The sequence below is a fragment of the Hibiscus syriacus genome, unplaced genomic scaffold (assembly GCF_006381635.1).
Source record: "Hibiscus syriacus cultivar Baekdansim isolate YM2019G1 unplaced genomic scaffold, ASM638163v2 tig00110030_pilon, whole genome shotgun sequence".
NCBI classification, from domain to species: Eukaryota; Viridiplantae; Streptophyta; class Magnoliopsida; order Malvales; family Malvaceae; genus Hibiscus; species Hibiscus syriacus.
Genome location: NW_024062572.1, coordinates 112,216 through 140,132, shown reverse-complemented (window position 1 = coordinate 140,132; position 27,917 = coordinate 112,216). Strand labels below are relative to the sequence as shown.

At 32.9% G+C, this 27,917-nt stretch overlaps 1 protein-coding gene across 1 annotated transcript; it reads left to right on the top strand.

Annotated features, from left to right (window-relative positions):
• Positions 1-2,556: 2,556 nt before the first annotated feature.
• Positions 2,557-4,391, top strand: LOC120213560. The gene is made up of 5 exons (XM_039211665.1): positions 2,557-2,561; positions 2,968-3,363; positions 3,517-3,775; positions 3,826-4,011; positions 4,092-4,391. The coding sequence occupies exons 1-5, from the start codon at positions 2,557-2,559 to the stop codon at positions 4,389-4,391; spliced, it is 1,146 nt and encodes a 381-aa protein (XP_039067596.1).
• The last annotated feature ends 23,526 nt before the right edge of the window (positions 4,392-27,917 follow it).

Below are 27,917 nucleotides of genomic sequence, written 5' to 3'. Positions count from 1 at the left end.
TCGACTATCCCAAAAATACCCCACCGACGTAGATCTAAACTCGAAGTTTTGAGTTTACCTTTTCTGGTGAGCCTTTCAACTTTCGGTGTTTTTTCTTTCCCTACGAGGCTTCTACGCATTCCCGACGACCTTCGATGAAACAAATCTTTGGGCTTTGATTTTTTCCTTTGATTTTGAACTTTTTTTTCTTTGTATATTTGTTTCCTTGTTATGGTTATTATGCATTTTCTTTGTTTTTGTTGTGCTATGTTTTTTCTTATCCTTTTCGATAGCTTTTCTTGTGTATATATAGCCCCGTGATGGGGTTGTTTCAGGTTATAACATGATGGTGCATTCCTGATTTGTTGGGGATTTTGCACGTTCGTACTTCGTCACTAAGTTAATTGAAAAATCAGGGAAGTATTTTCCCTTTTGCTTATGTTTCGCTCCGAAAATCCTGGTCGGTTGGTGACCTTACTAGCACGTGGCCTCCATGCGCTGTTGGATAGTGACCATTGATGTGTTTTTAGTTGTTTGATGAAAAGGCCAGATCGAACGACCAAGGCTGATGGGGCACCCTTACTAAATGTTAGAACCCTAATCTACCGGGTCAAGCTTATTAGGATTCCTCTTGGGCTTCGACAGCTTGCTCACTAGGTCAGGTGAGCATGTTATTGGGAACCCTTACTATATATATTTTAAAACTATATATTTTAAAAATTATATAATATACAAAACCTGCATGATTTCAAAAATTATATATATTAAACATGATTTTAAAAACTATATAATAAATAATATACTATATATTATACCATATATATTTTCTAAAAACAATATATATATAACTTAGAACAAAGTCCCGGACAAGAATGAGTGTATACGCCTTTAATACCATAATATGACTGGAAGAGTAAAGAAGAATAGAAATTTTGTATTTATCAAACTTGTTCAATATAATGATATATATTTATTATTTTATAGTTTACTAGTAACTAACTATTAATTAATTGTTACCGACAACTAGTTGATTTAGTAGGATGAATATTAGATTTTCTAAAAAACCATTAGGGTTCGAATCCTAGTATTTGCGATTGGAGCAAACTGGATTGGGAGAGTCGCTCTTACCTCTGTAATATTTGATCCAAAATTGTCGATTAATAGATCATATACTAGTAGTTTTAAAAAATTATTACTTAACCGCTACTAATTACTAAACTATAGTGGTAACAAATAAAAAAATCAGATTAAAAGGCGAAAAAGAAAATAAAATTGTAAAAATCATATTAAAAGGCGAAAAAGAAAATATTATTGTATTTAAATAAAACAGTGAGATATAAACTTCAATATAAATCGTAGGATTTAATTTTGGGTAATCTATGTCAAATACCACTCATCTTTATGCTCGGGATCGAAAATGCCACTGACGTTTCAATTTTGCCACTCCGTCGTTAATCCGTTAACGGCACGATGACATGGCATTCGAATGCCGTGACGGCGATGACATGGACAGTTTAGTAAAACGACGTAGTTTTGCCAATGACTATTTGTATTCCTAAAACGGTGTAGTTTTATAGTTTTATGTTTCATTATTCCCGAAACCCATTAAACAATTCATTAGTATTCCAAAAACAAAATTAAAACTTTGCGTTGGTTTCCCAAATACAACCCCTCAGATGAATGAACCAGAAGTTTCCGTTCATTTTGTTCATTTGTATTCCAAAAGAGTCTACAAATTCTCTATCACTGAAAAAGATTTCCTTCATTTCATCTGTCACTGCAAAAGCAAAATGGAGAAACGATTCTCGCTATCGAAAGGAATGGCGAACATGAAATACGGTAATGGCATTTGAAAAGCCACTGACATTTTTTAAAGATTTTTTCGAAATAATTTTAGGGTTTTTTAATGAAAACACTCTATCTCTAACTATTTGTTGTTTTCTTCGTTATTTATGTAACTTAAATATGGTTTTATTTCTGCTTTTGTATTTCAAAAGAGTCTAAAATATGATTGTTGTTGATTTCCCGCATGATTTTTATTCCAGTGCATATATGACTGTATTGAATGCATAGTTGTTGTATTCCAAAAGAAGTGACAGTGTTTTATGGCGGTGCATATCAATGTAACTATTTGTTGTATTCCAAAAGAGTATAAAATATGATTGTTGTTGCTTTCCCGCATGATTTTTATGCCAATGCATATGACTGTATTGAATGAATAGTTTATCCATATAAATGTATATTGCTGGATGTTGGGTATTTTTAAACCTTTTATGGTCGGTGGTTGTTGCATCAAATTTGCTGCATGTATGATTAATTGTTCTATAGTTGTCATCAATGGTGGTCCCAAATGTTAGTTTTTTACAAGTTAATGATGGTCCGTCTACTGGCTTTGTCTACTTGTTTGCTATCAGTGTTGTAAAAGTAGTGTAAGGGGACCACCAGTATTGTAAAGTTAATTTTTAATGCTGACTGATTTTTAATGCATTTTGACAGGTAGAGAATCTGAATATTTCACAATTGTTATGCACCATGGTGGCTTTATGGTAAATTCATATTGTTTTAAATACACTGGAAATGAGGTAAGTTTTATTGATATGTGCCATGTGGACAGTATGTCAATGCTGAAATGTATGATATTATGGAAGAGTTAGGTTATTCTGGTTTGTGGCATTTGTTTTGGAAACATTTTGGGCATAAATTTACTGTTAAGCCCTTAAGAAAAGATTGTGATATCATTAGCATGTTAGAAGATATGCCTAGAAATAGGCACATTCATTTGTACTTAGAAGAAAATGAAGCAAACTTCTCGAACAAAACCAATGAAACCAGATATCACAATGCAACTGAAACTCATGAAATTGTTATAACTGAAATGCATGAAAATCATGAAACTTATGAAACATTCATAACCGAGTTAAACTCTGAAGAAGATACATAATATGTTGCTGATGACTTTAATTCTTCTATAAGTGGTTTTGAATACAGTGAAAATGATGCGAGTGAGGAAGAGGGGTCTATACATGAGGTATATGTGGGTGTAGATTTTGAAAGAGATTTTAATGGGTTAAACAATATAGATGAGGGAAATATTAATGCATCTTTGAATGATGAAAATGAAACCGATGGAGTAGAGTCATTGCATACTGAAAATGAATCTTATTCTGAGTCTGACTTTGATGGTCGAGGAAAACATAGATGCCCTGAGTTTAATGATGAAACTGATATGGAAAACCCATATTTTAAAGTTGGAATGATTTTTGGTGATAAGTTGAAGTTCAAAGAGGCTGTCAGGCAGTATGGGATTAAGAATATGGTTGATATCATATTCAAAAGAACTTACAGTGTTAGGGTGCATGTTGTTTGCAATGAAGGGTGTTCGTGGTATATTTGGGCATCAAGGGTTGATCGAAAAGATGAAACAAACACCTCATAGCAGATTAAGTCTTATGTAAGAGATCATAATTGTTTGATGGGTTTTAAAAATAAAAATGCAACCTATAAGTGGATGGCTAAAACAAATCTTGAAAAATTTAGGGCTAATCCTCAGTACCCAATTACAACTTTAAGACAGGTTGTATTAGAAGATCATGTGTATAAAATGCCATTGAGTAAATGCTTGAGAGCTAAGCACTTAGCTCTTGATATGGTCATTGGGAGTCACAATGGTCAATACTCAAAGATATATGATTATCTTGGAGAAATGAGGTCTTCTATTCCTGGAAGCACAACCATTCTAAAATTGGATAATAGGGTGTTTGAAGAATGTACATATGTTTACAAGCATGCAAATAAGGTTTTAAAGGTTGTAGACCTATAATTAGCATTGATGGTTGTCACCTTAAGGGCTATTATAGAGGTACTCTTCTGGCTGTTATTGGTATTGATGGTAATGAAAACATCTATCCAATTGCTTATGTTGTTGTCGAGAGTGAAAATGAATCATCTTGGACTTGGTTTCTGTTACTGTTGGAAATTGATTTGGAGATTAAAACCTCCCATAATATCACATTTTTGTCAGACAAGCAGAAGGTAATTTTGATTTACCCTTTAATTAATTATTCCTTTCTATTATGAACAATTTTTCTAATACTTTGTGTCTTGTTTTTTAGGGACTGGTTGAGGCAGTGATGTATGTTTTACCTAATGCTGAGCATAGGACTTGTGTGAGACACTTGTACTCCAACTTTAAGAATAATGCTCAATTCAAAGGAAAGAACTTAAAGGATGCATTGTGGAAGGCAGCTAGAGCTACCTACAAAAAAGAGTTTGAAGATGCAATTGATGAACTGAAAGCATTATCAAAACCATCCTTTGATTGGTTGAATGCAAAAGACCCTGCCCAATGGTCTAAATCTCATTTCTCCCCAAGGAGTAAATCAGACATGCTTCTCAGCAATTTGTCTGAGTGATTTAACAAGGTAAAATGAATAAAATTATTTAAATATGATTATATTATAATATGATTCTAAGTCATTTTTTGGTTCTGTTACAAGATGATTCTGGAAGCTCGTGATAAACAAGTTTTGACTTTAATGGAGATGATTAGAACCAAGATAATGGAAAATATTGCCAAGAATAAGGAAGTTGCAAACAAGTACACTGGAAGTTTGTGTCCAAGAATCCAAAAGAAAATTGAACTTGCAATTCAACAGTCCACTAGGTATTGTTAAACTATTTATTCTTACTAATGTGTAGGTACTGTTAAGTTTGTTTCCAATTAAGTTATTTATTCTTGATTCATTTTTATGTGTAGGTGTTGGCCTACACACGCAGGAGGTCAAAAATATCAAGTGTCTGCTGGACCATCTAACTAGCATGCTATTGATTTAGAAAATCATTCATGCTCATGTAGGAAGTGGGATCTCACTGGTTTGTATCAAGTGTCTTATGTGACAATATTTTTCTCATTTACTTTATTAATTTAACCACTTTTAATTCTTTAATTCATAGGAATCCCATGCATACATTTTGTTTCTGTAATGGTGTTAAATAATCAAAGGCCTGAAGCTTATGTTCACGACTCTTATTTTGTATCCACTCAACGAGAACTTTATAGTCACTTCATTCAACCCATGAGAGGCCCCAATCAGTGGCTAACTGACACCACTTGTGAACCAGTTATACCACCAACAATTAGAAGACCACGAGGAAGACCTAAAAAAAAGAGGAGAAAGGAAGCAAATAAGCCTACAAATTCTCATGCTACAATGAGCAAGAAAGGTCTGATGATGTGTGGTCAACCTGGACATAACCAAAGGACCTGTAAAGGGATAGATGGAGGCAACATGCCACCTAGGCGACCTAATTTCAACTCAACAAGGGAAACCAACGAAATAAGGGTTGAATCAAGGAACATCCGGAGAAAACTACATGTATATATTTCTTATTATTTTTTAACCTTATATCACAATTACAATTATGTTTTGAGATTTTGGTACACTTATGACTACAGGTTAGGAGAAGAACTACAACAAGGATTACACCATCATCAAAGGCTGCAATGTCACAAGAACCAACATCACAAGCTGCATCATCATAACCACCATCATCATCACAAGCTGAGCCTCCATTTGACTTCATTCCTAATCCAGGCCACACATTTTATCCAACCAACCAGCAAACAGAAAATGTAATGTCAGTTAGATGGATGCCACACTCACAAGAATATGTGACTGCCAGCCAACAATTAAGCCAGTTAAGCACTATAACCCAGACTTCCCAAGAAGAATGTCAAACTGTTTTTGCAAAACGACCAAGGATGTTATAGGTTGATATTCTCCAATTTTATTTGGATGATTTCAGAACTTAGATATTTGGGTTGATATTTTGGATTGAATACTTAAGTTTATGAACTATGTCTTTTGAACACATGTGTTTATTCACATTGATATTTTGTTTCATATTTTGCTAGGTTTTATAGGTTGATACTTAAGTGCTTATGTGCACTTTATGTTCTTGTACACATGTGTTGATTATCAATCACAACTCTTATTGAATGAAATTTGTTTTGTTTATCATTCATGTTTGACATTTTAAAGATAAAAAAATTATATGCATCAAAGCATCAAGTTTTTTAACAAGCAAAGATCAGCAGCTAATTTTACAAAACCATCTAACAAACACCATCATTTTTAACAAGCACAAGCCCGTTAATCCTAAAATTTTAACCCTCAATTTTTCATCCCATTACAATCCAAAAAGTACTATCATCACAAATTCCACCCTAAAAGTTTTTCACCATCACCATTTGTTTTACGTATCAACCCAATACAAACCGTAAAATAAAAATAACACCCCAAATAATTCTCTCATTCCTCCTCCTAATTTCAGTTGCTTTGATTTTCTTCAACAATCCAACAAAAACAACGCGTGCTCATGGAGCCATAGGAGGGTTAAACCAGCAGAAAAATCGACAACCGGGTACAACCAAACTCCCATAGTTTTTACAACCAAAAAATCTTCTCCTGGGATTATCATTGGACCATGATGTCCTTAGTTGAGTCGGATATCAACACCACATACTGGATATGCAAGGGCTTGCTCCATTATTCTGTTTATTCCACCGCCAAACTTCTTTCTTCTTCCTTCTTCCTATTTCTTCTGCTGCTGAAAATAAGAGGAGAAAGTAAGCAAATAGGGTAATTTAGGGTTAAATTAGGTATTTATATAAGACAAAATACCAATGAAATGCCAACAACGATCCTACATGGACTAAAAAACTTTAATAAACCGTCCATGTCATCAGCGTCACGGCATTCGAACGCCATGTCATCGTGTCGTTCACGGATTAACGGCGGAGTGGCAAAATTGAAGTGAAACATAAACGTCCGTGCTAAAATTGCCAAAATTGAAACGTCAGTGGCATTTTCGATCCCGAGCATAAAGATAAGTGGTATTTGACATAGATTACCCTTTAATTTTTTTTAAATATCAAATATTAGAAGAAGAAAAATCTTTAAGATGTGGATGTTCAAATTTCAAAACAACTTTTATTAGTTCGAGATTATGATCTTTTATATATATTGATTAGATACACTCATGTCTAAACATAGTTGTTATGGATAAATTTCAATTGAAATCGTAGGTTTTTTTTTAAAGAAAATAATAGAAAAGTTATATTTCGAATACCAAAAATGAAAGATATCAAAATCTTTAAAATGTGGCCGTTCAAATCTTAGGTTTAACCATAAATCAAACAATTTTGGTAGTAAAAGAATTTTTTTTTAATATTATAGGTTAAGAACAAAAAAATATTAGGATATGCAGAGAGGAAACATAGTAAGAACTAGTAGGGGCCACGATCCTCAAAATTTGAAAAATTATAATTTAGGCCTTTAAATCTTTTTAAAAATTTAATTTATCCCCAAAAGAAGTTTTAGAAATTCATATTAAACTTTAATTTTTTTGAATGTTCTTAATTAAAGCATTCACGTAATTTAAAAAATTCTTATTAAATCTCTCAAAGTTTCAAAAATTTTAGTTAGACCCTAATTTTTTGGGGAAAATGTAAACTAAACTCTTCAATTTTTCCCCAAAATTTTAATTTAAACTTCTAAACTTTATAAAATTTGTTTTCACGATCTTACTTTAAAAACATATCGAGATTTCCAAGAAACAGATTCTACAATTCTTTTCCTTTTACAAAACAAAATCATATAAGATTTTCAGTAAAATAAATTTATTTTCTTTTACAAAACAGGAAATATAAAATTCAACGATTTATTTTATTTTACGAAAGAAAATCATATAAGATTTCTAGGAAAATAAATTCAACAAATTAATTTCAAATATTTATTTTGTTTTATAAAACAGGAAAATAAAATTCAACGTTTTTTTTACAAAACAGGGAAATAAATTAAACGATTTATTTTCTTTTATAAAACATATTCATATAAGATTTACAGGAAAAATAAATTCAATATTTTTTCCTTTTTACATTATAAAATCAAACAATATTCCCAATAAAATATATTTAATATATTTCCTTTTAATAAAATATAATTATCCACAATTCTCAAGAAAATAAATTCAACGATTTATTTTACTTACAAAGTTATAATCATTAAAGATTTTCAATAAAATAAATTCACCAATTTATTTTCTTTACAAAGTTAGAATCAACACATGATTTTAAGGTAAAATAAATACAATGTTTTATTTCCTTTTTTCAATTTTATATATTCTATTTAACAAACAAAAATAAAAGGAATTAATCATTTGATTTTAGCAACCCAATAATCAAAAGAAATTGATCATTTATATTTTAATTTTCCAAACCCAATAATCAAAAGGAACTAATCCTTTGATTTTAATTTTTTGCAACCTAGTAATCAAAATGAACTAATCTTTTGATTTTAATTTCCTCACCCAGTAACCAAAGGAAACTAATCCTTTGATTTTAATATCGGCAACCCAATAATCAAAAGAAGCTAATCCTTTGAATTTACTTTTGCTAATACAATAATCAAAAGGAACTAATCATTTGATTTTACTTTTGGAAACCCAATAATCAAAAGCCTTGGATTAAACTCCGAATCTGTTTGTATTTACAAAATTTCTCAAAAGAAATTATTAGTATTATAATAAAATTTATAGTGTTTTCAAAACACAATCAATAATTACTATAATATTTAATAATAATTATAAATACCAAAGATACTCTTTATTCATGTCATATTTAATATTCCATATTAAAAGACCAAAATTTATATGGTAATAATACGATAACAATAATATCATGAATAGTATCATGATTAATACTTACATGCATTTTTATGAGCGAAATCTTACTATAATAATATTCCCCATAATAACATAATATAAAAAGAATCACATTAATTTTTAAATTGTTCCATGTTTACAAGCACGTACAAGGGTTTATATACATTTGCAAAAGACAAATTACAATGCACTAATCCATGTCTGGATTCCTACGTGAGCCTGCAAAGTAGTTTGCAAAAGTCTCATGTGCCATTACACAGCCATTGCACAGATTCAAATTATTCTTGTTTATTTTAGATTTTATTATCAAACAAAATCAACATTTCAAAATCAGTAATCAACGTTATTTTAACGACAATTTCTATTAAATAGATTTGTCCACTTTAAGATTAAGCAAACCTGTTAAAACAACATGATAAATCCCGAAAACAAATTGATTTGTTTTTATCTCAATTTCATCAAGATATTCGAATCATCTAAATTTTTCAGAAAGATAGAAGATAAAATTTGTCTTAAGATAGTTAGAAGTATAATAATCAGAGATAATAAAAATAAAATAAATTAAAAATATTGTATTAAAAAATCAGAAGGAACAATTAAGAAATGAAAACTTGATTTCTAACAGATTAATGGATTGGAAACAAGTTGAGGCCTACGGCTATGTAGTTTTCTTAATACAAATTTAGGCTACTCCTATGGTACTTGGGATCGTTGGTCATCTGTCTCCCAAGATACAACAACTAGATGATCAACTACAGTTGCGACATTGCAGAGATCACGAACTATTTCTTGCCTTCATTTATCACCCAAAAAAAATTAAAGGGGAAGAAAATAATTATTTTCATTTGTTTTTGAGTTGTTTGAATTGAGTTTTTGAGTTGTTTGAATTGTGAATAATTGAAAATTTATGACCTAATGAAGCATTAATGAGAATTGTAACCACCATTTTTTTCTTTTTTATTATTTTATGTATGTAATATATATATATATATATATATATATATATATATTGTAGTAGTTGGGGTTATAAATACCCAAACCATCCCATGTAAAATCACATTCCCCTTTTCCCTGAAAATTTGGGAATGAATATATAGTTTTCATTGACTTGGTTTTTGCTCTCCATCTTACTTTCTTTTTCCTTGCTCATTTTCTTTTCTTTTGGTTTTCGAGGTTCATGGGTTGCAAAGGGAGTGGCCACTGTTGAGCGGTGGCCGGTGTGCAAGGGAGGCCACCTCACGGCCAAGAAACTTTAGTGGTTGGTGGCCGACGATGACCTCAGGGGTCTTTGGGAGTTTCGGCCGAGAGGTTGACGTTGGGAGTTTGTTTTCGGGGATTGGTTTGTAAGTGATGAGCAAAAGTTGGGGGCCCTTTTTACGTCGTTTAGGTCTTCACTGGTCAGTTGACGTCGATCGTGAGGGAGTAACAAAGGCTTGGTGGTAGGTGTTGAGAGTCGGGTTCAAGCCTCTTGACGTGGGGGAGAGAAAGAACGAAATAGAGAGTTTGAACGGGGAGGAATAGGAGATCGGTCGGTCCTCCTACGGTCATGGTCGAGGGCACCGATTGTTTTAGGTTGGTCACCGACCCGGTGGCCGACGTGTGAGGATCGGTGAGTGACGACCGAGTGCGTTTAAAGCTCTGATAATCTTCTTGGCTGATTTACGTAAATAGGGGTAATAGTTTGTATTTTTTTTAAAAAGGTAAATCACGCATCAGGTCCCCAGATTCTTAGAGCTTTTTGTTTTGTTCATATATTTTATAGGGTTAATCACAAAATGGTCCTTGTAACTTTAGGCGCAAATTTACATTTTAGTCACTAGTTTTAGGGTCAAATCGCAGTCCATGTACCCCTATCTTTGTCGTGTTTTTGCATTTTGGTCACTGGACCTTTCTTTTCAAATTTATTTCACTTTTATCATTCTGTTTATTTTATTTTAATTTAGTCACTATTATTAGTCTGATTTGTTCGAATTTAGTCACTAGTTTTTACATTTAATCATTTTAGCCACTGATTGGGTTCTACTTCTTATATTATTATGATTTGGATGTGATATTTGCAATTTATTCATTTTAGTCACTTTTTAATTTTTGATTTAGTCGCAAACTTTTATTTTCTTGCATTTTAGTCGTTGTTATTTTATATTTATCCAATTAGGTCCTTTAATTTATGTTTATTTTATATTTATTTTATTATTGTTTTTTATTTTTTGTACTATTTTTTATTCCAATTAAGTTTATTATTATTTATTTAATTTAATAATTTAATTCTAGATTTAGTTTTAAATTAGATTAATATTCGAATCAAGCTTAGAAATTAGGATTTCACATTTATTTTAATTAGGGAGTAATTCGAGTAGAGTTTTCGCATAAGATGCCCGATTACTCAAATCGATTGCTCGCTTTTAAAATTTATTAATAATTAATATTTTCTAAAAATACTTTAGGTTTAATAATTTAGATAGAATTATGTTTTAAATTAGTCCTCAAGTTTAAAAATTATCAATTTAGGTCCTTAGGCTTTTAAATCTTTTAGAACTCAATAATGTAGATCTTTGACATTTAGTCCTCGAATTTCTATTACTGTTTTAATTTTTACATAATTAAATAGGTTAAATAGAACCTCCACTTTTAGTTAAATTTTAATATAGTCCTCTTAATTTAGGGAATAATCCGAGTCAGCCTTCGCGTAAATGTCGAGGGACCATCTCGGTTATTCGATTCGATAATTTATTAAAATCAAATAGGATTAATATTAGAGCCTACATTTTTAGGTTTGAGCTTCTATGTTCCTTTAATTTCATAATTTGACTCCTTAAGCTAGAAAAAATCTTTAATTTACCTTAGTTAATTAGGATTAAATAAAAATTTGTTTGATTGTATTGTTATTTTAAACCTAATGCAATGTTCACTTATTAGGGAATTAATGGTACATCTCCCACAAGTATGCTAAGGGGGTGACTACCGGTGATTCTCGAAATAGGTCGACATCCATTTCAAAGACTGCATCATGTTTTCTAAAAACGAGGAAATATTCAGTTATTAGGAACAATAGTTGATCTCCCGCATTTACACTTGGGAGTGAATGCTATCGGTCTTAATAAATGAATACCCATTTCAACTTTGCATCCGTAATGATGTTCAAATTAAATAAGGATCAAACTCAAAATTTTCGATTTTAATTATAGGGTAATCAACTAGGTACCACTTTTTGGGTGCTTGTGGGGGTGCTAATCCTTCCCCACGCGTAACTGACTCCTAAACCCAATTTCTGGATTTTTACAGACCTTAAAACTTGGTATTTTGATAAAAATAAAATGTTTTATTAAAATCACCCGGTTTTTATGGTGTACCAATCATACCTTAAATAATTGGTGACTACTCCTTACATTTTGAAACACATTTTAAAGAGAAAACCCCCGAGACAATATCGATCTTTTCCCCACCCGGGGGAAAAACGGTGTCGACAGCTTGGCGACTCCAGTGAGGACTTTTTTTAAAACAAATTGAGAGTCGAGCCACGAGTTTGTTACCCCATATTTACTATTTTGAAAATTATGAGTTCGATCTTATTAAATTATGAGTTTGAAAACTATGTCTTATTAAATGTTTTATAATTTTGCATGAACATGACATATCATTCAAAGGTATTGATGTCACACCCCAATATGGGGTTAGATTTATTTTAGTTTAAAATATGTGAAAGGATATAAAGTACGATTGGTAAATAATTGTTTAGCATATTATTATTTTATTAATCAAATTGAGGGCCACTCAATAAGTGATATATTTTTTATGTGAAGATAATGCTATTACAGACAAGGTTGGAATACATTGTTTTCAACTTTCACTTTCGGCCAGCTAGCTTTTGTATCCACCAAAGCTGGAAATAAATTAAAGAAATTATTTGCTTTGTCATTTCCAACAACAATCTCCATTCTTATAATAAAAAATATATAGAAGTCATTATCGAGGGAACTAAAATTTTCATAAAAAAAAAGCAGGTAAACAACGACAAAAGAGAGTTGGGAATGTAGGGACTCTCAAACTTGTGAGCAACACGATTAAGCGATTCTTCAAACAATTGAGAAGGAAGGCTTGGCAAAGAAGCCCACGCTTTTGCTTCAAAACAATGTGTTGAAAACAGCGATGCACAGCTTGAAGTGGACATCAAGAAAGAGCCATTGAAGTTCCTCACCTGGAATGCTAACAGTTTGCTCCTTCAAGTCAAGAACAATTGACCCGAGTTCTCCAATTTTGTTTCCAATCTTGACCCTGATATCATTGCTATACATGATGTCGGCAGACGATGGAAAATATGTTATGAAGGGTGTTACCACGGTGCATGTGATTACCTAATCAAACCCCAAGAGGTGCAAACAAGAGAGAATTCTAACGAAAGTTTTGGTTCTCGGTTCCAATGATCTAGACCACCGTCGAGAAATAGCAACGGTGGAGATGTTCCCAACAACAAGGCGACTAACATATCTCGGAAGTGACTCCATCCATCGGTAAACGACAGAGATCGGGGATTGAAGCTCACGATGGCTGAAAATTCTCTTGTAAATTTACGACTATTCATAGAGTTTCTCGATGATTGGAGTCTGTATTCTTGACGAGGAGGCCAAGATGCTTAAGTGGTGGAGTTACGGATTAGATCGACGACCGGCGACGGCGACCATCGTGGTGGTCAACGCGTTTGGTTGTTGGTCGATGAAGCTTTCTTGCTTCACTTTGAGAACACGGTAAGCTTAAAGAAAATTTGAATATATTAAATGTGTTGAAATAGAAAAGTAAGCAATTGTACAGAGCACACGTGATTTTAGAGAATTATTGATAAAGTGAAAAAGGGGTAAATTACAAAGTGAATCATCCAAGTTTGGTAAAAGCTAACCTTGTTTTCTAGCTTCCATATTGTTATGATTATGGCATAATGGTTTCAATAAGATCAATTTAGTCACTGATTTTAGTAATTGAATATATATAGTGGCTCCATAAGTTTTTAGTTTTATCAATTGGGTTTACAAATTTTTAAAAGGATTTTTAATAAGTTATTTTTATGGCAAAAGAAATTATTTTAGATTCGAGTTCGTATATTTGATGGTATGAAGTTAGTTTTCGCCAAATTCGAACCCAGTAAGCTGTTTTTCACTGATTTATCATCCGATTCGATTCGTTTATCGTAATTAAGCTCCGTTTTTTATATAATTTATGTTGATATGTATCTGAGGAATTATTGGAAGTTGAATTGAAGATCAAAGGCGTTCGAATGGAATTTTTATGGTCGATCAATATTGCATGAAAATCGAGGTAATACTTTACTACCTCTTTATGCTTTATGGAACATGTGATTGAAATAAATGATAAGATTGAATTAAATAATAAGACAGGATGGAAGGAAATGATTGAAATATTCTAGAATTATAAAAAGACCAAAATACCCCTGGAATGGAAATGACTCAAGAATGTCACCAAACTCAGGAGTGAATGTATATACTCAAGCTTTGAAATAAATAGAAAAAAACGTTGAGCACCAAAATGACCAAAATACCCTTATGACCTAGAATAAGTAAATGTCTTGGATTAATTAAGAAATCCAAATAAACATAGATGTTGTGCTACCAGTAAAAGTTGTGGAACGCAACTTAAGTGATCAACCAACATTAGTGCTATATCATTACTTGAATGATATAAGTACCACTTAAATGTTTGTTCATCTTCTCAAATTTGGATCGATGATAATTCTGGAAGTACTTGGCTCAGCTCAACTCTAGAGCGCATACAGTACTAAAAAGTGGGTATTCGTGAGTCAAATCAACCACGAATACCAGAATGACTTTATTATATGAATAAATTGAACTGAAATGAAGTACAACGTGTATTTGAAATTCAGAAACGTCTGAATTATTCCGGAAAACTTTAAAGTAATCGTGATAGACTTGTTTACTAAACGAACTAAGTAACATCAATAACTGAGGAATAAAATGATAAGATTGAATTAAATAATAAGACCAGATGGAAGGAAATGATTGAAATATTCTAGAATTGACCAGGAACAAGGTCCTATTGAGGAGAATCGATTACTAACCGATCTAGCCAGACATTTAAGGTTGATACATTAGAATCCCACTATATTTTTGTGTGCATTAGGAAAACGTTCAGGAACCTTTATACATAATAATTCTAAATTCAGATTTACTGTGAGTGATTCCACTACCCAAACAATCAGGGGTATTCAGGAATATACTTTGAATTCATATGATTTCAACCTAATTGAACCAAATGAGGTATTCAAAATCTTTTCCTTCTGCGTTACTTGCGTTTTCCAACATTACCGAAGTGATTTTAGATGAAAATATAGAATCGAAGATTCAAGTCATTTACAATCTATGACTATCGATCATATTATCAAACAACTCAAGTTACACAACTCCCAAACTGATGCATGTCAACAAGTCAATTCATTATCCTTCTAGTGTATTCACTCTTTAATACAATAATATAGATCCATAGATCATCCTCATAATCATCACTGAATAAATCTTCCAACGGTCTTTATTTCATTTCCACGTTTCAACAATATCAGGAAATACGAACGTACTTGATCCATGGCTCATAACCCATAAGGACAATTCATCATGTAAGTTCAACAGGGTTACCAAACTCATCCAATCACCTATTTAATCCTCAGTCATTGATATTACTTAGTTCGTTTAGTAAACAAGTCTATCACGATTACTTTAAAGTTTTCCGGAATAATTCAGACGTTTCTGAATTTCAAATACACGTTGTACTTCATTTCAGTTTAATTTATTCATATAATAAAGTCATTCTGGTATTCGTGGTTGATTTGACTCACGAATACCCACTTTTTAGTACTGTATGCGCTCTAGAGTTGAGCTGAGCCAAGTACTTCCAGAATTATCATCGATCCAAATTTTAGAAGATGAACAAACATTCAAGTGGTACTTATATCATTCAGGTAATGATATAGCACTAACGTTGGTTGATCACTTAAGTTGCATTCCACAACTTTTACTGGTAGCACAACATCTATGTTTATTTGGATTTCTTAATTAATTCAAGACATTTACTTATTCTAGGTCATAAAGGTATTTTGGTTATTTTGGTGTTCAACGTTTTTTTTTTTCATTTCAAAGCTTGAGTATATACATTCACTCCTAAGTTTGGTGACATTCTTGAGTCATTTCCATTCCAGGGGTATTTTGGTCATTTTATAATTCTAGAATGTTTCAATCATTTCCTTCCATCCGGTATTATTATTTAATTCAATCTTATCATTTACTTCAGTCCTTTCGAACAATTCTGACATCTTACAACTTAAGGGTATTTTCATAATTTTACCCTATCAGAGTATTATCATAATTTCCCATCCAAGTACTTTTAACATTTAACCTTTGATGAAAAAAACTATAAGTTACAAATTCATGTTGATTTCGTTATCACTAAGCACAGAACTTGTAATTTAATTTTAACAATCCCTCAATTTCTTATAAAAATCATCTAAACCATAATCAATTACTGAACCCTTTTTACCATATTCAGATCGAGTGTAGAAACTAATTGACTACACAAAATGAGACCAACATTATCTTAATCATGCATTTACCAATATTCACCTGTTCCATAAAGCATAAAGAGGTAGTAAAGTATTACCTCGATTTCCGTGCAATATTGATCGACCATAAAAATTCCATTCGAACGCCTTTGATCTTCAATTCAACTTCCAATAATTCCTCAGATACATATCAACATAAATTATATCAAAAACGGAGCTTAATTACGATAAACGAATCGAATCGGATGATAAATCAGTGAAAAACAGCTTACTGGTTCGAATTTGGCGAAAACTAACTTCATACCATCAAATATACGAACTCGAATCTAAAATAATTTCTTTCGCCATAAAAATAACTTATTAAAAATCCTTTTAAAAATTTGGAAACCCAATTGATAAAACTAAAAACTTATGGAGCCACTATATATATTCAATTACTAAAATCAGTGACTAAATTGATCTTATTGAAACCAATATGCCATAATCATAACAATATGGAAGCTAGAAAACAAGGTTAGCTTTTACCAAACTTGGATGATTCACTTTGCAATTTACCCCTTTTTCACTTAATCAATAAATCTCCAAAATCACGTGTGCTCTGTACAATTGCTTACTTTTCTATTTCAACACATTTAATATATTCAAATTTTCTTTAAGCTTACCGTGTTCTCAAAGTGAAGCAAGAAAGCTTCATCGACCAACAACCAAACGCGTTGACCACCACGATGGTCACCGTCGCCGGTCGTCGGTCTAATCCGTAACTCCACCAGTTAAGCATCTTGGTCTCCTCGTCAAGAATACAGACTCCAATCATCGAGAAACTCTATGAATAGTCGTAAATTTACAAGAGAAGTTTCAGCCATCGTGAGCTTTAACCTCCCCGATCTCCGGCGTTTGTCGATGGATGGAGTCACTTTCGAGATATGTTGGTCGCCTTGTTGTTGGGAACATCTCCACCGTTGCTATTTCTCAACGGTGGTCTAGATCATTGGAACCGAGAACCAAAACTTTCGTTAGAATTCTCTCTTGTTTGCACCTCTTGGGGTTTGATTAGGTAATCACATGCACCGTGGTAACACCCTTCATAACATATTTTCCATCATCTGCAGACATCATGTATAGCAATGATATCAGGGTCAAGATTGGAAACAAAATTGGAGAACTCGGGTCAATTGTTCTTGACTTGAAGGAGCAAACTGTTAGCATTCCAGGTGAGGAACTTCAATGGCTCTTTCTTGATGTCCACTTCAAGCTATGCATCGCTGTTTTCAACACATTGTTTTGAAGCAAAAGCGTGGGCTTCTTTGCCGAGCCTTCCTTCTCAATTTTTTGAAGAATCGCTTAATCGTGTTGCTCACAAGTTTGAGAGTCCCTACGTTCCCAACTCTCTTTTGTCGTTGTTTACCTGCTCTTTTTTTATGAAAATTTTAGTTCCCTCGATAATGACTTCTATATTTTTTTTTATTATAAGAATGGATATTGTTGTTGGAAATGACAAAGCAAATAATTTCTTTAATTTATTTCCAGCTTTGGTGGATACAAAAGCAAGCTGGCCGAAAGTGAAAGTTGAAAACAATGTATTCTAACCTTGTCTGCAATAGCATTATCTTCACATAAAAAATATATCACTTATTGAGTGGCCCTCAATTTGATTAATAAAATAATAATATGCTAAACAAATATTTACCAATCATACTTTATATCCTTTCACATATTTTAAACTAAAATAAATCTAACCCCATATTGGGGTGTGACAATTCTCCCCTCCTTAAAAGAATTTCGTCCTCGAAATTCATTCATGTCACATAATTGCATAAATGAAACTTCCAACAGTTCTTTCAAATTTTCAATAGCTTTTACAAAAGTATTATTCCTCCACTTATCCTTAACCAGCTGAGTATACATTCTTATCATAAATTTTCAATATTTCAATAAAAGAATCCGAACGAAAATTTACTTGAGTAATTAATTCAGTCTTTGTCATGGGAATAGACTCATAGAGTAGTAGTATATCCAAATTTCATTTCCGGAGTCAAGTCAAAATTTTTCAGATAAATAACTCTTATATGGATCGTGAGGTACTTCACAGCGTTTAGACAGATGTTACTGGCATTCCTTTTTGTACAAGTATAGCCTTAATGGATAGAACTTCGGTTTACTCATTACAGATAGAGACTCAACCTTGTAGTTCCAGCTCAGAGAGGTACGATTGTAGTCTAGGGGCATGTACTTATCAGACATATTTTGACTTTCGACCGGCCGGTCTAACTTGAAAATTTTTGACTCAAACCATGTCTCTGATACCACTAAATGTAACCCCCCAGACCGATGCGGATAACCCAATCCGATATGGGTTGTCACATCAGGGCCACCGGAGCGACCCACTGTAAAAATAGCGGAAAATTTAAAACTTTTTATTAGAACATGTAAACTTATAAAATCATTTATCACTATTTAAAAATAAAATAGATTTCCAGACTCGTATATAAAACAAAATACAATTACATGCCCCCTAATCACATGTATCATACTCTGAAAACAACGCCGGAAGAACTCCCTTACTGTTGTCGATAGCTGCACTGGTACAATTCGTTTAACCTGAAATGTTGAGTAATATAGTGAGCTTCGGAAAGCTCAGTAATACAAAACTACCAGATGATGCTACATGACATGTAGATAATTGGAAAGCCATATAATTTCCTTATTAAATCATATGTATACCAGTTTGCGGAATAATTTGGGGTTCCCTTAGAAGTTCATCGAGTAGAAGCCATGAATCTCAGTTCATAAGAAACCTTTCAAAGTATGACATTTTCAGGAGATCGAATAGGATGTCTAGTGTGTTCCAACAGTATAATAAAATCATAATAGGTACATTAAACAAATCATAGTTCAGTAAATCTCACAAATTTGTAAAAGAGTTTAACTTTTGAAAATCATAGTTTAAACCCTTTTCTGGTACACCATCAGTAGTTCCCAAAATTATTTTCCATATAGCTTACTTTATGCACATAGCAAAAAGAAAGTCGACTTAAAGATAGGCTATGAAGCTTGTATCCTTAAGCCCAAGTCAATAAGTCCATATAGCTTACCATAAGCACACAGCAAAGGAAAGCCGACCTAATGAAACATCTTGGGGCCCTCAAGAGTCACATTAGGCCCATTTAGCTTGATCAGAGCTATTCCATCGAAATTCAATTCCAAAATTCAATTGCACCGTGACATAAATTCCATAAATCCAAAAACATGGTAATCATATACCATTTCAAAACAAAAATTAGATAGCAGCCATATTCCATAAATTGTCACATTAAATTGGTGCATCCATAAAACAATAACCAATGAATTTGGTGTACCACATATTAAAACCAATAAAACAGTTCAATAATAAGTAGGGAACACACTAGAGAATCCAAGTATTTTCAGAGGCCATTGTAGTTATCATTATGGATAACATGAAACTTATGAAATTTGATCGAATTCCAGGAACAAGGTCCTATTGAGGAGAATCGATTACTAACCGATCTAGCCACACATTTAAGGTTAATACATTAGAATCCCACTATATTTTCGTGTGCATTAGGAAAACGTTCAGGAACCTTTATACATAATAATTCTAAATTCAGATTTACTGCGAGTGATTCCATTACCCAAACAATCAGGGGTATTCAGGAATATACTTTGAATTCATAGGATTTCAGCCCAATTAAACCAAATGAGGTATTCAAAATCTTTTCCTTCTGCGTTACTTGCATTTTCCAACATTACCGAAGTGATTTTAGATGAAAATATAGAATCGAAGATTCAAGTCATTTATAATCTATGACTATCGATCATATTATCAAACAACTCGAGTTACACAACTCCCAAACTGATGCATGTCAACAAGTCAATTCATTATCCTTCCAGTGTATTCACTCTTTAATACCATAATATAGATCCATAGATCATCCTCATAATCATCATTGAATAAATCTTCCAACGGTCTTTATTTCATTTCCACGTTTCAACAATATCAGGAAATACGAACGTACTTGATCCATGGCTCATAACCCATAAGGACAATTCATCATGTAAGTTCAACAGTGTTACCAAACTCATCCAATCACCTATTTAATCCTCAGTCATTGATGTTACTTAGTTCGTTTAGTAAACAAGTCTATCACGATTACTTTAAAGTTTTCTGGAATAATTCAGACGTTTTTGAATTTCAAATACACGTTGTACTTCATTTCAGTTCAATTTATTCATATAATAAAGTCATTCTGGTATTCGTGGTTGATTTGACTCACGAATACCCACTTTTTAGTACTGTATACGCTCTAGAGTTGAGCTGAGCCAAGTACTTCCAGAATTATCATCGATCCAAATTTGAGAAGATGAACAAATATTCAAGTGGTACTTATATCATTCAGGTAATGATATAGCACTAACGTTGGTTGATCACTTAAGTTGCGTTCCACAACTGTTACTGGTAGCACAACATCTATGTTTATTTGGATTTCTTAATTAATCCAAGACATTTACTTATTCTAGGTCATAAGGGTATTTTGGTCATTTTGGTGCTCAACGTTTTTTTCTATTCATTTTAAAGCCTGAGTATATACATTCACTCCTGAGTTTGGTGACATTCTTGAGTCATTTCCATTCCAGGGGTATTTTGGTCATTTTACAATTCTAGAATATTTCAATCATTTCCTTCCATCCGGTCTTATTATTTAATTCAATCTTATCATTTACTTCAGTCCTTTCGAACAATTCTGACATCTTACAACTTAAGGGTATTTTCATAATTTTACCCTATCGGAGTATTATCATAATTTCCCATCCAAGTACCTTTAACATTTAACCTTTGATGAAATAAACTATAAGTTACAAATTCATGTTGATTTCGTTATCACTAAGCACAGAACTTGTAATTTAATTTTAACAATCCCTGAATTTCTTATAAAATTCATCTAAACCATAATCAATTACTGAACCCTTTTTACCATATTCAGATCGAGTGGAGAAACTAATTGACTACACAAATGAGACCAACATTATCTTAATCATGCATTTACCAATATTCACATGTTCCATAAAGCATAAAGAGGTAGTAAAGTATTACCTCAATTTCCGTGCAATATTGATCGACCATAAAAATTCCATTCGAACGCCTTTGATCTTCAATTCAACTTCCAATAATTTCTCAGATACATATCAACATAAATTATATCAAAAACGGAGCTTAATTACGATAAACGAATCGAATCGGATGATAAATCAGTGAAAAATAGCTTACTGGGTTCGAATTTGGCGAAAACTAACTTCATACCATCAAATATACGAACTCGAATCTAAAATAATTTCTTTCGCCATAAAAATAACTTATTAAAAATCCTTTTAAAAATTTGGAAACCCAATTGATAAAACTAAAAACTTATGGAGCCACTATATATATTCAATTACTAAAATCAGTGACTAAATTGATCTTATTGCAACCATTATGCCATAATCATAACAATATGGAAGCTAGAAAACAAGGTTAGCTTTTACCAAACTTGGATGATTCACTTTGAAATTTACCCCTTTTTCACTTTATCAGTAAATCTCCAAAATCACGTGTGCTCTGTACAATTGCTTACTTTTCTATTTCAACACATTTAATATATTCAAATTTTCTTTAAGCTTACCGTGTTCTCAAAGTGAAGCAAGAAAGCTTCATCGACCAACAGCCAAACGCGTTGACCACCACGATGGTTATCGTCGCCGATCGTCGGTCTAATCCGTAACTCCACCACTTAAGCATCTTGGTCTCCTCGTCAAGAATACAGACTCCAATCATCGAGAAACTCTATGAATAGTCGTAAATTTACAAGAGAAGTTTCAGCCATCGTGAGCTTCAACCTCCCCGATCTCCGTCGTTTGCCGATGAATGGAGTCACTTCCGAGATATGTTGGTCGCCTTGTTGTTGGGAACATCTCCACCGTTGCTATTTCTCGACGGTGGTCTAGATCATTGGAACCGAGAACCAAAACTTTCGTTAGAATTCTCTCTTGTTTGTACCTCTTGGGGTTTGATTAGGTAATCACATGCACCGTGGTAACACCCTTCATAACATATTTTCCATCGTCTGCAGACATCATGTTTAGCAATGATATCAGGGTCAAGATTGGAAACAAAATTGGAGAACTCAGGTCAATTGTTCTTGACTTGAAGGAGCAAACTGTTAGCATTCCAGGTGAGGAACTTCAATGGCTCTTTCTTGATGTCCACTTCAAGCTGTGCATCGCTGTTTTCAACACATTGTTTTGAAGCAAAAGCGTGGGCTTCTTTTCCGAGCCTTCCTTCTCAATTTTTTAAAGAATCGCTTAATCGTGTTGCTCACAAGTTTGAGAGTCCCTACGTTCCCAACTCTCTTTTGTCGTTGTTTACCTGCTCTTTTTTTATGAAAATTTTAGTTCCCTCGATAATGACTTCTATATTTTTTTTATTATAAGAATGGAGATTGTTGTTGGAAATGACAAAGCAAATAATTTCTTTAATTTATTTCCAGCTTTGGTGGATACAAAAGCTAGCTGGCCAAAAGTGAAAGTTGAAAACAATGTATTCCAACCTTGTCTGCAATAGCATTATCTTCACATAAAAAAAATATCACTTATTGAGTGGCCCTCAATTTGATTAATACAATAATAATATGCTAAACAATTATTTACCAATCATACTTTATATCCTTTCACATATTTTAAACTAAAATAAATCTAACCCCATATTGGGGTGTGACAATTCTCCCCTCCTTAAAAGAATTTCGTCCTCGAAATTTATTCATGTCACATAATTGCATAAATTAAACTTCCAACAGTTCTTTCAAATCTTTCAATAGCTTTTACAAAAGTACTATTCCTCCACTTATCCTTAACCAGCTGAGTATACATTCTTATCATAAATTTTCAATATTTCAATAAAAGAATCCGAACGAAAATTTACTTGAGTAATTAATTCAGTCTTTGTCATGGGAATAGACTCATAGAGTAGTAGTATATCCAAATTTCATTTCCGGAGTCAAGTCAAAATTTTTCAGATAAATAACTCTTACATGGATCGTGAGGTACTTCACAGCGTTTAGACAGATGTTACTGGCATTCCTTTTTGTACAAGTATAGCCTTAACGGATAGAACTTCGATTTACTCATTATAGACAGAGACTCAACCTTGTAGTTCCAGCTCAGAGAGGTACGATTGTAGTCTAGGGGCATGTACTTATCAGACATATTTTGACTTTCGACCGACCGGTCTAACTTGAAAATTTTTAACTCAAACCATAGCTCTGATACCACTAAATGTAACCCCCCAGACCGATACGGATAACCCAATCCGATATGGGTTGTCACATCAGGGCCACCGTAGCGACCCACTGTAAAAATAGTGGAAAATTTAAAACTTTTTATTAGAACATGTAAACTTATAAAATCATTTGTCACTATTTAAAAATAAAACAGATTTTCAGACTCGTATATAAAACAAAATACAATTACATGCCCCCTAATCACATGTATCATACTCTAAAAACAACGCCGGAAGAACTCCCTTACTGTTGTCGATAGCTGAACTGGTACAATTCTTTTAACCTGAAATGTTGAGTAATATAGTGAGCTTCGGAAAGCTCAGTAATACAAAACTACCAGATGATGCTACATGACATGTAGATAATTGGAAAGCCATATAATTTCCTTATTGAATCATATGTATACCAGTTTGTGGAATAATTTGGGGTTCCCTTAGAAGTTCATCGAGTAGAAGCCATGAATCTCAGTTTATAAGAAACCTTTCAAAGTATGAAATTTTCAGGAGATCGAATAGGATGTCTAGTGTGTTCCAACAGTATAATAAAATCATAATAGGTACATTAAACAAATCATAGTCCAGTAAATCTCACAAATTTGTAAAAGAGTTTAACTTTTGAAAATCATAGTTTAAACCCTTTTCTGGTACACCATCAGTAGTTCCCAAAATTATTTTCCATATAGCTTACTTTATGCACATAGCAAAAAGAAAGCCGACTTAAGGATAGGCTATGAAGCTTGTATCCTTAAGCCCAAGTCAATAAGTCCATATACCTTACCCTAAAAACACAACAAAGGAAAGCCGACCCAATGAAACATCTTGGGGCCCTTAAGAGTCACATTAGGCCCATTTAGCTTGATCAGAGCTATTCCATCGAAATTCAATTCCAAAATTCAATTGCACCGTGACATAAATTCCATAAATCCAAAAACATGGTAATCATATACCATTTCAAAACAAAAATTAGATAGCAGCCATATTCCATAAATTGTCACATTAAATTGGTGCATCCATAAAACAATAACCAATGAATTTGGTGTACCACATATTAAAACCAATAAAACAGTTCAGTAATAAGTAGGGAACACACTAGAGAATCCAAGTATTTTCAGAGGCCATTGTAGTTATCATTATGGATAACATGAAACTTATGAAATTTGATCAAATTCCAGGAACAAGGTCCTATTGAGGAGAATCGATTACTAACCGATCTAGCCACACATTTAAGGTTGATACATTAGAATCCCACTATATTTTCGTGTGCATTAGGAAAACGTTCAGGAACCTTTATACATAATAATTCTAAATTCAAATTTACTGCGAGTGATTCCATTACCCAAACAATCAGGGGTATTCAGGAATATACTTTGAATTCATAGGATTTCAGCCCAATTAAACCAAATGAGGTATTCAAAATCTTTTCCTTCTGCGTTACTTGCATTTTCCAACATTACCGAAGTGATTTTAGATGAAATTATAGAATCGAAGATTCAAGTCATTTATAATCTATGACTATCGATCATATTATCAAACAACTCGAGTTACACAACTCCCAAACTGATGCATGTCAACAAATCAATTCATTATCCTTCCAGTGTATTCACTCTTTAATACCATAATATAGATCCATAGATCATCCTCATAATCATCACTGAATAAATCTTCCAACGGTCTTTATTTCATTTCCACGTTTCAACAATATCAGGAAATACGAACGTACTTGATCCATGGCTCATAACCCATAAGGACAATTCATCATGTAAGTTCAACAGTGTTACCAAACTCATCCAATCACCTATTTAATCCTCAGTCATTGATGTTACTTAGTTCGTTTAGTAAACAAGTCTATCACGATTACTTTAAAGTTTTCCGGAATAATTCAGACGTTTCTGAATTTCAAATACACGTTGTACTTCATTTCAGTTCAATTTATTCATATAATAAAGTCATTCTGGTATTCGTGGTTGATTTGACTCACGAATACCCACTTTTTAGTACTGTATGCGCTCTAGAGTTGAGCTGAGCCAAGTACTTCCAGAATTATCATCGATCCAAATTTGAGAAGATGAACAAACATTCAAGTGGTACTTATATCATTCAGGTAATGATATAGCACTAACGTTGGTTGATCACTTAAGTTGCGTTCCATAACTTTTACTGGTAGCACAACATATATGTTTATTTGGATTTCTTAATTAATCCAAGACATTTACTTATTCTAGATCATAAGGGTATTTTGGTCATTTTGGTGCTCAATGTTTTTTTGCTATTCATTTCAAAGCTTGAGTATATACATTTACTCCTGAGTTTGGTGACATTCTTGAGTCATTTCCATTCCAGTGGTATTTTGGTCATTTTACAATTCTAGAATATTTCAATCATTTCCTTCCATCCGGTATTATTATTTAATTCAATCTTATCATTTACTTCAGTCCTTTCGAACAATTCTGACATCTTACAACTTAAGGGTATTTTCATAATTTTACCCTATCAGAGTATTATCATAATTTCCCATCCAAGTACTTTTAACATTTAACCTTTGATGAAAAAAACTATAAGTTACAAATTCATGTTGATTTCGTTATCACTAAGCACAGAACTTGTAATTTAATTTTAACAATCCCTCAATTTCTTATAAAAATCATCTAAACCATAATCAATTACTGAACCCTTTTTACCATATTCAGATCGAGTGTAGAAACTAATTGACTACACAAATGAGACCAACATTATCTTAATCATGCATTTACCAATATTCACATGTTCCATAAAGCATAAAGAGGTAGTAAAGTATTACCTCGATTTCTGTGCAATATTGATCGACCATAAAAATTCCATTCGAACGCCTTTGATCTTCAATTCAACTTCCAATAATTCCTCAGATACATATCAACATAAATTATATCAAAAACGGAGCTTAATTACGATAAACGAATCGAATCGGATGATAAATCAGTGAAAAACAGCTTACTGGGTTCGAATTTGGCGAAAACTAACTTCATACCATCAAATATACGAACTCGAATCTAAAATAATTTCTTTCGCCATAAAAATAACTTATTAAAAATCCTTTTAAAAATTTAGAAACCCAATTGATAAAACTAAAAACTTATGGAGCCACTATATATATATTCAATTACTAAAATCAGTGATTAAATTGATCTTATTGAAACCATTATGCCATAATCATAACAATATGGAAGCTAGAAAACAAGGTTAGCTTTTACCAAACTTGGATGATTCACTTTATAATTTACCCCTTTTTCACTTTATCAATAATTCTCCAAAATCACGTGTGCTCTGTACAATTGCTTACTTTTCTATTTCAACACATTTAATATATTCAAATTTTCTTTAAGCTTACCGTGTTCTCAAAGTGAAGCAAGAAAGCTTCATCGACCAACAGCCAAACGCATTGACCACCACGATGGTTGACGTCGCCGGTTGTCGGTCTAATCCGTAACTCCACCACTTAAGCATCTTGGTCTCCTCGTCAAGAATACAGACTCCAATCATCGAGAAACTCTATGAATAGTCATAAATTTACAAGAGAAGTTTCAGCCATCGTGAGCTTTAACCTCCCCGATCTCCGGCGTTTGTCGATGGATGGAGTCACTTTCGAGATATGTTGGTCGCCTTGTTGTTGGGAACATCTCCACCGTTGCTATTTCTCGACGGTGGTCTAGATCATTGGAACCGAGAACCAAAACTTTCTTTAGAATTCTCTCTTGTTTGCACCTCTTGGCGTTTGATTACGTAATCACATGCACCGTGGTAACACCCTTCATAACATATTTTCCATCGTCTGCAGACATCATGTATAGCAATGATATCAGGGTCAAGATTGGAAACAAAATTGGAGAACTCGGGTCAATTGTTCTTGACTTGAAGGAGCAAACTGTTAGCATTCCAGGTGAGGAACTTCAATGGCTCTTTCTTGATGTCCACTTCAAGCTGTGCATCGCTGTTTTCAACACATTGTTTTGAAGCAAAAGCATGGGCTTCTTTGCCAAGCCTTCCTTCTCAATTGTTTGAAGAATCGCTTAATCGTGTTGCTCACAAGTTTGAGAGTCCCTACGTTCCCAACTCTCTTTTGTCGTTGTTTACCTTCTCTTTTTTTATGAAAATTTTAGTTCCCTCGATAATGACTTCTATATTTTTTTTTTATTATAAGAATGGAGATTGTTGTTGGAAATGACAAAGCAAATAATTTCTTTAATTTATTTCCATCTTTGGTGGATACAAAAGCTAGCTGGCCGAAAGTGAAAGTTGAAAACAATGTATTCCAACCTTGTCTGCAATACCATTATC

Bases quoted from the DNA above. Each gene is read 5' to 3' on its own strand.
- LOC120213560 (XM_039211665.1), top strand. The intron at 3,364-3,516 runs GTATATTTGGGC...TGAAAAATTTAG, and splicing joins TGCAATGAAGGGTGTTCGTG to GGCTAATCCTCAGTACCCAA. The intron at 4,012-4,091 runs GTAATTTTGATT...CTTGTTTTTTAG, and splicing joins TTTTGTCAGACAAGCAGAAG to GGACTGGTTGAGGCAGTGAT.